Source organism: Aphidius gifuensis, linkage group LG1, assembly GCF_014905175.1.
Source record: "Aphidius gifuensis isolate YNYX2018 linkage group LG1, ASM1490517v1, whole genome shotgun sequence".
Lineage (NCBI taxonomy): Eukaryota > Metazoa > Arthropoda > Insecta > Hymenoptera > Braconidae > Aphidius > Aphidius gifuensis.
The window spans coordinates 24050096-24065461 of NC_057788.1; the positions used below are offsets into that span (position 1 = coordinate 24050096).

Here is a 15366-nt window from a genome sequence, read left to right on the forward strand (position 1 = left end):
TATTACAAGATGAAAAAAAAAATTTAATAATTTAATATTCTAAAAAAATTTTCTTAAAAAGTTTTTTTTACGGTCAGTAGATAAAAGCATATTTTATGTATATTAAAGTAATTTTGAGAGTTTAGCATATGTGCCATTAGTCTTTTGATAGACGTAGATGAAAAATTCCTTATAGAAAAATTGAAAAATAAACATCTTTTTTATGCTGATAATTTAAAAATACACATTTACATATAGTATGATATGATAGAAAAAAAGTAGTTGCATTTTCGAGGTCAAGAAATTTTTAAACTAGCAGCAAGCTCGTTGTACAAATTCAATTATGATAATTTAATTAACTTTTAATTTAATTTGAGCACTTTTATGACACTCGTTATCTATAAATTTTTATTTTGCATTTTTACAAGACTTTACCTGTTGAAAAATAAAATAATAAAAACTATATTATTTATTTTTATTTAAATAAATAATAAAATGAGAACATATCGTTTTTATTTTCAAGTAAAATTTTGATGTCATGCTGAAGCAAGCTATTTGCAACCGTCAGCACGAATATATTTAAAAAAAAAAAGTAATTCAACAACAGTCAAGAAATATAATAATAATAAAATACATTTAAAGTAAAAATATATTTATTTTGACATATACTGTCCGTGTATAAAAGTAATTTTAAATAAAATTTTATTTTTCAAATAATATATAATACAACAGTATAAAAATTTATAAAACGTAAATCGTTGAAAATATGATTCATAAAATTTGATGATTCCGACAAATTTGAATATCATTTGCGAAATGTCAAAAGTGAATTTTTTACATATTTCAATTTACTCATACGTCTGTTGCATATAAGATAAAAAAAAAAATTGTATTGATTTTTTTTATATTTAAACTGTCATTGCTATTTATATAATTTCAAATAATTTCTATAAAAAAAAAAAAAAAGATTGACGCAAGTGATTTTAAATATAGTAAATTAATTATAAATGCAATTATCATTTTTGACATTGGTATATGACCTAAATTTCTTTACACGTGTATATATACATATACATATAAAGCTTTGTTATTTGCCTTTTGATAAATTACCAAGTGCTTTTTAGCAACAAAAGTTTAACTACATTTTACTCAAATCATACCTGTACGATGTGAGCTCAACTCTCGACAATTTTACTCGAAATATCACTTTAAAATTTACTTTGATTATATTACTAAACAAATTAAACTATCATAAAAATAATAATTATATATTCAAAAATTCATTTATAAATATAATTTAGTATATGACATTAAAAAAAAAATATATACTAATTATTCTATTTTTAATTAAAAATCTAAAATTAAAAAAAAAAAAAAAATAATATTCCATTGAAAATAAGTTTTTGAAATAAATAATTAATATATATTTATGAAAAAAAAAATAAATAAATAAATCGCATTAAATATTTAATAATAATTTACATTTATATATTTTTTTTAATTAAAAATTATAAAAATAATATTTCATTGAAGATAAAAGTTTTATAAAATGAATAATTAATATATAATTAAAAAATATTAAAATTATAAAATAGTTATAAAAGTATATGAATGAATGAAAAAAATTAAAAATTGCAGCAACTATGGTGAGCGTCTTAAAAGGAGTCAGCCTGACTCTATTAGGAAGTCGCCATATTGAATGCAGGGACTCCCTACTAGAGTCAATTTGACCCCAGTTAAGTTCAGGTCTTCTTTTCTTCCTTTGTCTTTGTCACATCATCCTCTTGAAGCGTTGATACAATTTTCTTTTTTTTTTTTTTTTTATATAATATAATTTTCGTTTCTTCTTTTATTTTTGAATTTTCAGTCTGGTACATATTGTATATACTTATCTTTATTATATATCTACCTTATTTTCAAGGGACCATACCCTTGAGAGACCAATTTAATCCTATTAATTCAACCTAATAACTCTGTAGCTCAAAGTACTCTTTCATAATAACATCAAATTCATGCTAGTAATAAAATTTTTCATTTTTTTATTTTTTGTTGATTCTGGATTTTTCTATTTTATTATGAATATTTCATTTATGAAATAATATTGACAGTTATTTGATATAAATATTTTATTTTTAACAATTTTTTTTAACAATTTTATTTATTTGTATATCAAAAAAATATATTTTTTCATTGTTTTGACTTTTTCCGTTAAGTCAAACAATCATATTTATTGACATTTTAAAAAATAGATGTCACAATCTAAAAATAGCTTCATTCATGTCTATTTTAAAAATTGAAAATTATATTTTACTGATATATGAATAAATAAATAGATAGATATAAATTCTTTTTATTTCATATAGTGAAAAATAAAAATGCATATAAGATGTAAAAAAAAAAAGAAAATTTATATACAAAGAAATACATATTTTCTGTGTTCAATTGAAAGACTAAAGTGTCAATAACGTTTTTCACTTTTGTATATCAAATGTCGAGAGAAAATGATCAATAAATTCAATTCTAAAATAAATAAAATAAATAATAAATACGGGTTATGTATTCACCTGAAATATATTTATAGATAACTAATTGAAAATTAAATATAATGGTTTATGTCTATATATAGAGATGAGATAATATTATTTTGATTTAATTTAAAAAAAAAAAATCTTTACGAGCAATTATTTGATCAAGTGGGTAATTAGATACGAGCTTGTTTGAATACTCGAAATACTTGTTAACGAGGTCATGTCATCGATATTTATATGCTAGGAAATTAATTTGTAGATTAGCTCTATTGCCATTTGATTAATTGTCAATTCGTTTAAAAATTTATTTTATTAACTCAGTGTTGTATATAAATGTAAATTGTTTTCTCTCAATAATTTATAGTAAAGTTGGGTAAATTATTGTCATTAAATATCCTCGAAGTGGAAATTATAAATTTATAAATTAAAAAAAAAACAAATAGAACAAATGCAAATTATATCATTCATTTATTGTTGGTATACAAAAAATATATATACACTTAAATTTTTTTCAAGTGTATCAGATGTATTTCAGACAGTAAATATGGTCGAAATAATTTCACAAAAATTTTCATATCAACGCATTCGTCTCATGCCTTTATCTGTTTATTTATTTATTTTTTTTTTCTCATTCATTCATTTATTCTTTTTTTTATTCCTTTCATTTCGCTCAACTTTTGCAGAATTTTTTCTCCGCATTATTTGCATTTCACTGCATACCAATGTGCGCGTATATTCGTTAGATAAGCTCGAGCTTCTTTTTCAACTTTCACAGATGTACATTCAACTCAAAATTTCAATATAAATTTATAATAAAATGAACAAAATATAAATAAATATTAAAAAATAATATACATATTTCATAGCTACATTATTGTATTATTTATGATTATATTTTTCATATTTGTATATTTGTTTAATTTTGTTATTCCTGTTTTAATTAATTTTAAACTTTTATTTTTTAATACGTATTTTTTTTATTTACACTATTACTCTGGAAACAAACAGGATGAAAATATATATTTGGCTGGTCGTTTATTAACAGCGATTGTAATTGATGTTTTCATTGTAAATTCCCGGTTTTAAAAAAATAAAAAATAATAAATGAAATAAATTGTTCGGCACGAAGACTATTTTATTTATTATTTTTTCAATTTATTTTTTTTTTCATATTATACAAACAATTATTTACAGTAGCTTTTTGTATATAAAAAAAATAATTAATTGAATTTAATCAAGCTATTTTTTATTTTTTTTTTTTTTTTGAATTTCTATTGTTTTTTTAAAAAAAGCTAAGATCATTTATTAGAATTTTCTTTAACAAAATATGTTTGTGTAAATTTTTTTTGTCTTTTCGTGTTTATAAAATGTGAATTATGCTTTGTCGTGCTATCGTATTTTGTGATCGACCCAGATTGCGTTAACATGAGTGTTTTGAAAAATATAATTTTTACAAAATGTAGAAAAAATATTATGAAAAAAAGTGTAGGCGGAAAAATAAGCATTGAGATGGTAGAGATGGAATTTTCAAGTAAAGTACACTTTTGTAGTTGCAATTAAGGCCGAGTTATTCTTAATACACAAGAGGTCACGGTCTCTGAATAAAAATAAAAATAACAAAAGGAATTTAAAAACAAATAAAAATAATACTTGTGAATATTTTTTGTACCACCAAGTTTTTAATTGATTCACACACACTCATATATATATATATTTTTTTCATGTTTATATTATAATTAAATTTACTGAAATTTATATTTTCATTATTTATTCATTTTTTTTTTCCATTTTTTATTTACCTTGGTTAATTATTTTATAATGAAAAGTAAAATAATATGGCTACATTTTTTTTATCGTCGAAAAATAAATAAATGTTAAATTAAATTAGGAAATAAATTCTTGGCTTTCAACAAAACAATTTCCAAAGTAATATATATTTTCTTGGTTTTTTTTATTTGTATTATACGGTGTGGTTTGACTTATTCGTATATATATTAAGGATATAAAAAAAACCTATATGATTATTAAAAATTCATGTCACGCTAACAAATCGACCGTAAACTTGATACAATTTATAAAACGTAAAAAAAAGTTTCATCTCGATAAAATCTTAGAACAAAAAATATATTTGTACTTAGTTTGAGTCGGCAAAAGTTTTTGAATATTAAAAATAATTTTAAGTCAATAATTTGGAATAATAAAAATTAATTGTGTCTCGAAAGACAAAACCAAGAAAATTATTATAAATTTAAAAATTCATAAATTATTAAATGAACAATGGAAAAAAAAAAATAACAACAGAATGACAATTAAGTTATTAATATTTTTTCAAATTATTTTCTTTTGTTTAAAAATTATTTTACGTTTACTTGAAATCACACTGAAAAAAACGCTGAATAATTTTACATAAAGAAAGAATAAAAATAAACAACATGAAAAAGTAATATGACAATAAAAAAGAAGTTTTATTATTATTTTTTGTTTTTTTTCCACTGTATTTTCATCTCTACTGTTTTTGATCTATAGAATCGTATTTTTAATCAAGGCAACGCAAAGCTCTATTATTCTTTGGCTATTGTCCACGATTAAGAGCGAAATATCACAATTTTTTTTTCCCTTCATTGATTCATAATAATTGAGCTCTCTCGAGATTTATTTTTTTTTTTCTTCATTATTTATTTATCGTTACCAACAAACCGTTTTTTCTTTTTTTTTCTTTATTTTTATAAATACAAAAACATCAACTCTAATGACAAAGTAAATTAATTAAAAAAATTTTAATTGAAATTTTATTGATATTTTTAGAGTGATAAAAAAATAGTATATAGCAATTAATATTTGAGGATGAAATGGAATTTTTAGTTAATTTTTAAGCATTGAGAAAATACGTCAAGTTCAATATGATATTGGGGACCAGATATATAGCAAAATACAGATAGATAAAGAGTGAAAAGAGACATGGAAAGGAACTTGGAAAATTGTTGAAAGTTAGTTAGGGATCCAGTTTGACGATAAATCGTGTCTCGTTTTCTCGACAGGCAAACCTTTCGGTGACCAGCCACAAGGAATCCGACCACGTAACGAGAATCCTTGTCGTCGTTACTAACCGATGATCTAACTAACGAGAAATAATATTTAATTTTTAACAAGCTATATATATTCTTATACACTCTTGTTATACATCTACATGATTGATATTTAATATAAAACATATAAAAATTCTTGTGATATTCTTTTTAAGATAATAATTTTTGTTTTTTTTCATCTTTTTTCAATTTTTATTTTTATAACAAGACTATGAATTTTTCAATCAAGCCTTTTTATTTTTTTATTTAGCTATTTATAATTAAGACACACGTCATGAGGATTGGAAAAAAAAATCCATATTATAAAATTAGATTATTCATTAAAATTTCAATAATAAATTTATTTTAATTTTAAATATAATATTTAATTGACAAAACAAAAAATTTTATTTAGCATTCAATTGAAATATTTATATCTCATCTAAATTTGGAATAATATATTAATGGATAGTAAAATAAAATAGATTTAAATAAAATGTCAAAATACATTTTGATACAGTGTGTCATAAATAAAATAATTAAATTAAATAAATAATAAATGCAAACAGCTCAAAGCAATACAAATTTTTTAAATATCTTTTTTCTTATTTGCTTTTATTTTAAATATGAATATACATATAAAATTTAAGCTTATCATACTCTAACTTTTCATGAATTTTTAGTATAAAAAAAAAAAAAAAAAAAAATAGCCATTATTTTTATTTGCAATTTGTGAAATAAAACGGACGATTGCTGAAGGCACAAACATATTCCATTCTATTTGCAAGGCTATTTTGACCTCTTTCCTTCCATTAACATCCCCTCTTATTTTTAACCCTCATATCCATCCCCAAAACACTAAAACTATTTTTATCCTTATCTCTAAAACTAGTATTACCAACATAGATTTATTGTGCAAGTACCATTATCATCTCTTGTTGAAAAGCCTTTTCATTTATTTATCAAACCTTTTATTTATCAACTCTTATTCGTCATTTCATCATTATTGCAATTCTCTAATTTTCAGTAAATTTTAATGAATACTCTTATTGATCATTAGCACTGAATTTTAATTAACCGTAAAATATTTATTTGGTAATTAAGTGGTTTTTTAGATAGAATACCACATTCAACATTGAATTATTATTATTATTATTATTATTATTATTATTTAATATAATTAATATCTTTTTTTCATTTCACGTTGTGAAAAGGTAATTTTTATTTTTTATAATTACTATTCATTCGCTGTATTTACAAAATACTAGTTGAAATTATAAATTCTTTTGTTTGGTAAAAACAGTGCATCGAGAATTTTCAATGAGAATTTATTTCAATATATATGAATAAATAAAAAATAAATTTAATTATGAATATATATATTTGTAATAAAATTAAAACACATAAAATTGAAAATTATAATTATAAATATTTTTTTGAGAGTTTTTATATCAAATTAAATATAAAATTGTTTGATGTATATTTTGTAAATTGAATTTTGATAGTTTAATAATTTTATTACTTCAATTTATTTGATGAAATTTGATTTAATCAATTTTGATGTATTTTATTTTTTTCAAATTCTGTATTTAACATTTTGATGTTATGTACAACGAGGTTTATAATTATATTTGTCAAATTTTTCAACAACTTGAAAATTTTATTTTCCGGAAAAATATATTCAGTGTATGATGTTGTGTAATTGGTATATGCTTTTAATTTTTTTGTTCCATGGATTTTTATTTTTTTTTTTGGGTTTGAATATAAATACCTCAAGTACATGTATATATTTCTCAACTGAGAGGAAACATAACATTATCTACTGAAAGAGTTGTTGAATTATTTTATTTTTCCAATAATTTTATTCTATATTCTCATCATCTTTTGTCTATATATTTATCCTAGAATTTTTTTCCCAACCAATAAAATTTTTCAATCATTAATCATCCACTCGTTGGCTCTCCTCATAATTTTTTTTTTTTTTTTTTTTATATAAATCATTTTATATTTTACGCATACATATTTTCTGCAAAAAATATAAATAAAAAGTTTGATTTACAATGAATATATAAAATATTTGAATTTTGCGGTGAGGTCAATTTGCACAATTGTGCGGTAATATAATAGGCAATCGCGAAAAGAGCTGTTGTAATAGTTTTGCGTGCCTAGTAAAACGTGACAAGCAATTCGTAATTATTCATTAAACAAAGTGAGAAAAAATAAAAAAAAGACCTCACTACTATAAAGTGCTAAAAAAAAAAAAAATATGAATAAAAAGCATTGAACAATTAATTTAAAAATTTATTTGTTTTTAATTCAATCAAATGAATAATTTATAAACAAATAAAATTTAAAAAAATATCATAAAAATATTATTGATTTTAATGCAGATAAATAAAAAAAAAAATTGAAATACAACCATTGAAACAATCACCAAGCAAAAAAGATTATATATACATTTGAAATATCTGGATTTACGATACAGCAAGCACACATATGCGTGTGTTTATCTTATTTTATATTGGTATTGGAATTTCTATGCCAACTAAATTGTATATATTTATTTATAGTGAATGAGGGAGGTAGTTGGGAGGTAAAAAGGGAAAGAGTAAAAGGCAGATTTGTAGTGTTATCGCTTCCGGTATTCCACATGGATTCCAATTTGTTTGCGAATTCATTCGATTTTCAAAGATATATATATATATGTATAAATAGATACGCGTGACTATCAGGCATCAACAGGGATTTTCAACAAAGTTAATGTCCTATAGCCACACTAAAATTACTAACCACAAAATACAAAACAATATATAAAATCAGTATAATATATTTGTAATATTGTTTATAAAATTTTCCAACTTATTCACACTCTATATCATGATATTATTTTATTTATTATATAATTTATATGTATATCTGATTATTATTATCAAGAAAATATTAAATCAATTTAAAAAAGTGATTTTTCATAATGCCAAATGCAAACTGTTTATTCATTTTATGCATGAAAACGTACTGTTATTTTCACTGTCTGAAAACGACAGATTGTTTTATAATCGAATTTGCATTTTAAGTTTGTGACAACTGGGTACATAACAAGTGAGATATTGTTATTATAAAAGAAAAAAAAAAATTTATATATATTTATATATTTTTAAATTTAAAATTTAAATATATATATTTATATTAAATTGTTATTATGTATTTTAAATTAATCATAAAAAATTCATTTTATTATAAAATGAAAAAAAAAAAATCATATATACATAAAGTTTTTTTTTTTTAAATAAATATAATTGATTATTCGTAAAATATTAAATAAGGTGAATATTATTGTAAAGTTTATATAATCTACTTTTTTAAAACTTTAAGTTACTTACTTCAAAATGATAAAAACTTTAAACTCGATATACATATATACAATGCTCTGAATAAACTTTAAAATTTAAAAATATTTTCATCAAAAACAACTATGCATGTCTCTTATTTTATATTTTTTTATAGAAAAAAGTAAACATTTTTTTTTTAAATATAAAAGTCGGAGCTAAGGAAAAATAAATTAATAATCTGTTTCTTTATTCTGTTTGCAGAGTTTTTGAGGTTATATATTGCTGTCTCACAGGCTATTTAATCGTACATCTTTCAAGAATTTTGCAAAGGGCATTTGGTAAGTACACGAGTTTTTCTGGCATGCAATATACAGTATATAAACGTGTTTTTGTGCTCTACTTTTCTTTTATAAAGCCTCTTAAGCTTTATAACAAAATACTAAACATCAAAAAGAAAAAGAAACGAATAAACCCTAACTTTCAACTCTTTTTTGCTCCATTGATTTTTGTCTCAATTTGTTTTCTTTTTATTTTACGAGTCAATTTTCAAATTATTCATTTTATTGTATGCCTGTGTGGCTTAGGCTCATATTTGTTCATTTTTTATCAAGCATTACTATTGAAAATTCCAAAATAATTGATCAACAATGAAAAAAAAAAAAACGTATATTATACAGCACAAAGTGAATTTTTTCTAGAGCTATAAAACTCGATTTTGTATATACATTTATAAAAAAAAAAAAAAAGAATAGTGGATAAAAATATAGCAAGAGAGATGAGAAAAAAAATTAAAAAAAAAAAATAAATTTCACATAGAGAGATGGAATTGCAAGGAATTCCGTTGAACGTTGTGGCGTTTTCCGACAAAGGGATAATTCGAATTATAATGGTCAAAGCTATTTTCGCTATGTTCTAGTCGTCTATGAATCCATGTATCTGTGTAGTTTCACTTCAAAGTGGTAATTGAAGGCTAAGTGTCAAGTGTAATTTTTATTAACAAAAAAAAAAAAAAAACGGCGCTAAAAGAATGGGTATGAACAAAATTTTTCAAGTGCATATAAAAAATAGTAGGATAAAAAATTCATACAAAGATAGAAAAAAAAGTAAAATACACTTTTAGACGTTATTTTCGATTTTTTTTTTGGCTTAGTATTTTTTATTTTTTTTTTTTATTCTGTATAAGCTTCTCTCTTTTATATAAAAGAATAAGACCATTTTCATAGAGAAAATCGGATTATAGAATTGACCTGGTAAATGAATAAATAAAAAGTCAATGTAAAAGAAAAAAAAAAAATAATTATCAAGATAAGCCTCACACGTTGACATTAAAATACGATAATAATCAAACAATTTAATTTTTTTCTCAAACAATCTATTGTGTTTTAAAAGTGTCGTGCAATACCTAAATAAAATACAAAAATTATTATTTTTATAAAGCATCAAAGGATCAAATTGAGAACGTTATAACTTCACGTGATAGGTAGTATTTTTTTTTTTTTTTTCTCAACCGGAAGGTAGTAATAAAGTATAACTTGAAGATTTTCATATTTGATAAATATCAATTGACGACGTAGTTGAATAAAAGCATCAATGATTTTTTTCTTTTGATGTTGATGACAGTGTTTAAAGTTTTTCTTTTTTAATATTAAAAATGTAATTATTACCTTATCTCTTATTTCTTGTCTCATTTTTTCTCGTTCTTCTTCCATTTTACGATGTTTTTCCTTTCGTCTTTCCTCAGCTTCTTTGATTGCCTCCTGTCGTTCTCTCTCTGCTTCCTCTTCCTTTTCCTTGTCATCTTCGTCGCCACCCTCTCCACCTACCGCACCTTTAATAATTAAAAATAAAATTTTAATAAATATTTTATAACAACTAATTTAATCTTTAGTATATATAGAATTAAAAATAAAACTTAAAACAAAATTAAAAAAGTATGAAAGAAATAAAAACAAAATTAATTACAAGTAGTTTTGTAATTTGAGTTTGGTGCATTTTGGGCGTGACTTTAAGTTTAACATTAATTTCAAAATAATGCGCGTGTACGTTGAAATTAATTGAAGTATACCCTCTTTCCCCCATGAGTGTTGACCTAGTAACGACCTTGCTCAATGGTGCAACCCACTTAGGCACATACAGCACGACCCCATTTGTACAATGACCTTTGAATTATTCTCACATCTTTGTTATCGTTGGTTTGTACTCCAATTTATCAACGTTATCTCAGCTTCAATGCATTTTCACATTTTCAATTGATTTTTCTTTTTTTGTATTATTTATTTTGTATATTTGCATAAAAGAGATAAAATATAAAAATAAATAGAGAAATGGAATTTGCCTTGCGTTGGTTTGTATTGGATAGACCTAAAAGCATCAATGTTGAGTGTGTCTCGATACGACAGGCAAGTCAGTGAAGAGAATAATACGAGTATAAATATAATAAATAAAAAAAACAACACAACAACAATGTGGTGTGAGTTGAGTTATTGATACTCCACTTGTATATGCTACGTGACTCGCACAGAAATCATTGAAAAAAAAAAAAAATTGATATCAATGTGCAGTAAACGAAAAGTAACTTGACTTTTTTTATTTTATTTTACTGAAAATATTTATCAAATTGTAGCTGATTATATCCGTTATATTGAATGAAATTTAATATTAAAAAAAAAAGTAATAAAACTATTAAATAAATATAACATTCGTGTAATATATAAATAAAATGATATATAATAAAATTTATTGTATCTTGGGGTTTTTGGTTTTTATATCAGTATCAAAATATCCATCATGAGCATATGTGTTTTGAAAAATATTGTATGAAATTGCCTGAGGGACATGCGTTGCTATGGAAAATAAAATTGTTATAAAAATTCTGGTGTGTGTTTGTGTATGTATAAAAATGTGTTGGAATAGTTGACGTAAATGGAGAAAATAAGACTCGACAAGTATGTTGCAACAACGTCATCATTTTTATATATATTGCATTCCAAAGCACTCAAGAAAATTGTCCAATGGTAATGGAAAATCTTCAAGCCAAAATTGTGTCGATGCACTATATATAAGATATTTTTATTTAAAATTTTTTTTTTTTATTTTTACTGTAATTTTTTTCGTGTCAACTATTACAATTGCAATTTCATTTTTCTGCATCGTTTAACCATTTTATTATATCTGTGTGTGATAAATTGTTTTTAAATTGGATTATATTTCAATTAATTTTATTGATCATAATATTTTTGTTATTAAATTTTTTTTTTTTTTTTTTAAACTACTCGTGAAAAATTATTAGATATTATTCTGCATTTATAAAGTTAATGTTGCAACATCAGGTTCTTGTTTTAATTTTATTAATGAGTTGATAAAATTATCCATGCAAAATTTCATTGTGATTATTTATTTTTATTTTTTTGTCATTGTTATTTTACACACCAGATTGCACATTTTGTCGTTGAGAAAATTAACAGATACATCGTTTTATTATTATTATATTTTTTTTTTAATATTACTTAACTCGAGAAATAACGATTTAATTTATTTTTAAATTTTTAGATAGTTAAAATATTTTTAACAACACACTTAGGTTTATCTTAGCCACATCTCGACCCACATACTATACAAGGGCAACTCTTTAAACCTTTTTAACCTAGATATTTTTTTTGTGTTTGTTGTTGCTTTTTTTAATTTAACCCTGGAACATCTTTTGACCGTGATATCACTTTATAGGGGAAAGCGGGGCACAATGGAACGGCGGGGCACAATGGAACACCCAAAAAAATATTTTGACTCATATTTTTTTTCATTTTTTCGTCACTCTTCGATTAAAAAAGCCGGAAGAAAATAGATGCAATAAAAAAAAAAATTTTTTGAAAATTTTTTGAGCATTTTTTTTAAGAACAAAGAAAATTATTTTTTATATGTTTTTTTTTGTTCGTCGAGAAAAATGGTGATAAATTGCTTTAAAAGCAATTGTTCGTAATTATACATGAAGAGAAATAAATAAAAATTATTTTTTGTGATTAATATCACATTTTATTAAACAACAATAAAGAAAATTTATAATAATAATTTTTTTTTTAATTTTTAAAAATTATTTCTGTTTTTTTTATTAATAAGTGCGAAAAACTAATCGGAAAATACTATTGTCATACATCGATTTATATTTTTTCCTTAAGTGTTCGTTTTGCCCCGCTTTCCCCTATATATATCTTACCGACCGTACCTTTCTTATTTCTACAACTCGAAGATTAACTGATGATAAAAGCACAAAAGAAAATAAATTAAATTTTTTTTTTCGGTTGGCAGCTTGTGCCAAAAAAACAAAAAACACTTTTCTTATATATTTTAAGGGACTTTCTTAATCATGATCTCACTGAAAACGATTTGATAATATAACAAGAGTTAATCGAAAATGAAGTCGTTCAAATAATTCTATGCTTCTCATAAACATCATTAAACTCAGGTGTAAAACTTCAATACTAAAATGAACAAAGTGTTACATTAAATCTTTGGAGTTTTCTTTTTTTGTATATTCTTGTTTTCTTTCCTTCATAACAAAAGTGAAAATATATAAATGTTATTTTATTTTTATTCTTGTACATAAACTTTTTCATGATGAATATAATTTTATTCTAAATACAACTGTAAAGTTATAAATAATAAGAGAAATAATACTTGAATAATTATTTAATTTTATAAAAGTATAATACAAAAAAATAATTAGAGTAATACTTTTTTTCATAATAAATAAAAGTTTTTTCATATTATAAATTTATAAATTACATTACAAAAATTATTATTAATATTATGTATTACATTTATAATGAAAAATTAGAGTTGTAAATATTTATTTTAAAAAAATTTAAAGACGACGTAATTATATTAGTTGTAGTAGAAAAAATAAGAAAAAAATCGATTATGCACTTTTGTATTTTATTTTTGTGCTTTTTCATTTTAAACTATTATGTATCCATTTACCATGTAAACCGAGTATATATCCTGACAAGTCTGTCTTCGATATAAAGTTATTTTTTTTTCTTATTTTTATTCCTCTATTTTCATAGCCTAGAAAGTTGGTTCGTGACTAGTAACAATAGGCTGTCTTCGTTGATCCAGTAATTTGCTTCAATATACAGCCATTCCCTGTTATTCTATTTTTGTTTTCTCTATACATTCCCGCTCTTTCTAACTATAAACTTCTCTATCACATCGATAAAAAACCCCTTTGCATTATCACATAACAAGGGAGACTTACTTTTATCATATTATCATGTCAATTTAAAATATCTAAGTTTATTATCAACTGCAGAGCTTAATTATTTACAAAAGCTATTTATTATTTGAGCTTATTATTAAATTTATCATCTTGTCTATTTATACAATATTTAAATCTTTGATAAATTTTAAAGATTATTATTTTAATTATTAATTCAGAAATATGCATGTGGAATGATTGTCTGGTGATTGAAAATCCTTTTTTTTAGTATTTATATTTTTTCGATTTCCCTTTACTTTTTATTTTCTCGATATCTATATCTGATCACCATACACAGACGGCTTAACGATTCACGTTAAAGTACTCGGTTAAAATGCAGATCCAATTTTCGTATAAGGGGGTGAAACTATTTTTTAAAATTGCGATCAACACAAAACAGATGGACGAATAGTTAACAATGAAAAAAAAATTAAAAAAATAACAAAATACACGGTGAAAAAATAAATAGAGTTGCATAATTTATTTTTTTATCTTTTTTTTTTTTTTTCGAGGTTTCTTTTTTTTTTTTTTTTTTACTTTATTTTTATTTCAACTTTTTATTTTAAGACAGAAAAAAAAAAAACGGTTCAGTAATCTTCTCATGAATTTTCATTCAAAAGAAGTAGGATAAATGTTTAATGAATAAGTTGATCCGATTTAGTCATCATGATTCGTAAAAAGTGAGGCAATTTAAAAAATTTAAAGTAAAATAATTATAAATAAAATTGTGGTAATAGTAAGTAGCAAAGCTCTGCATGTTTTACTGAAATTTTTTCGATTCTATAAATGTTCTGTAGATAGAATATCAATTAAATATTCGATGTAGTCGTCTCTGGGGAAATTAATTTATAATTTATCCAACGAGAATATTCAAGAGAATATTATTTTTAATTTATGCAGCATAGTTTGATAGAAATATATAAGAGTTTTTCACATAAAATAGAAAATTATATAATGCTACATTTTGTACAAAGTTAATTATTAGTGCATCATATTAATAAATAAAATAAAAATAATTATTTTAAGATATTTTAAAAATTTTTTTTTTAAATCAAATTGAATGAAAGAGGTAGTGTAATGAGGGGGCTAATGCATTGCTCACTTTTGAGTTGGTGTCTCTTCCTGCAATGCGGTATAAAGGCTTTTTGTGAGACTAAAACATGGCAGAGTGTGCTTCACCACAATTTTATCTTTCAATTTACGACACCCTATTT

At 22.7% G+C, this 15366-nt stretch overlaps 2 protein-coding genes across 8 annotated transcripts in view; one reads left to right on the top strand and one right to left on the bottom strand.

The window, feature by feature from the left end:
• Positions 1-15366, top strand: part of LOC122855320 (protein Skeletor, isoforms B/C) — a 136372-nt gene that overhangs the window by 20201 nt on the left and 100805 nt on the right. For all 5 annotated transcript variants that reach the window (XM_044156628.1, XM_044156604.1, XM_044156593.1 and 2 more), the window contains one exon: positions 9163-9239. The gene's annotated coding sequence lies outside the window, so the exon portion shown is untranslated. The remainder of the gene's footprint in view (positions 1-9162; positions 9240-15366) is intronic.
• The window catches only part of LOC122856244 (complexin), a 97573-nt gene that overhangs the window by 5842 nt on the left and 76365 nt on the right, over positions 1-15366 (bottom strand). For all 3 annotated transcript variants that reach the window (XM_044157940.1, XM_044157947.1, XM_044157955.1), the window contains one exon: positions 10566-10729. In XM_044157940.1, coding sequence (XP_044013875.1) covers positions 10566-10729 — 164 coding nt within the window. The remainder of the gene's footprint in view (positions 1-10565; positions 10730-15366) is intronic.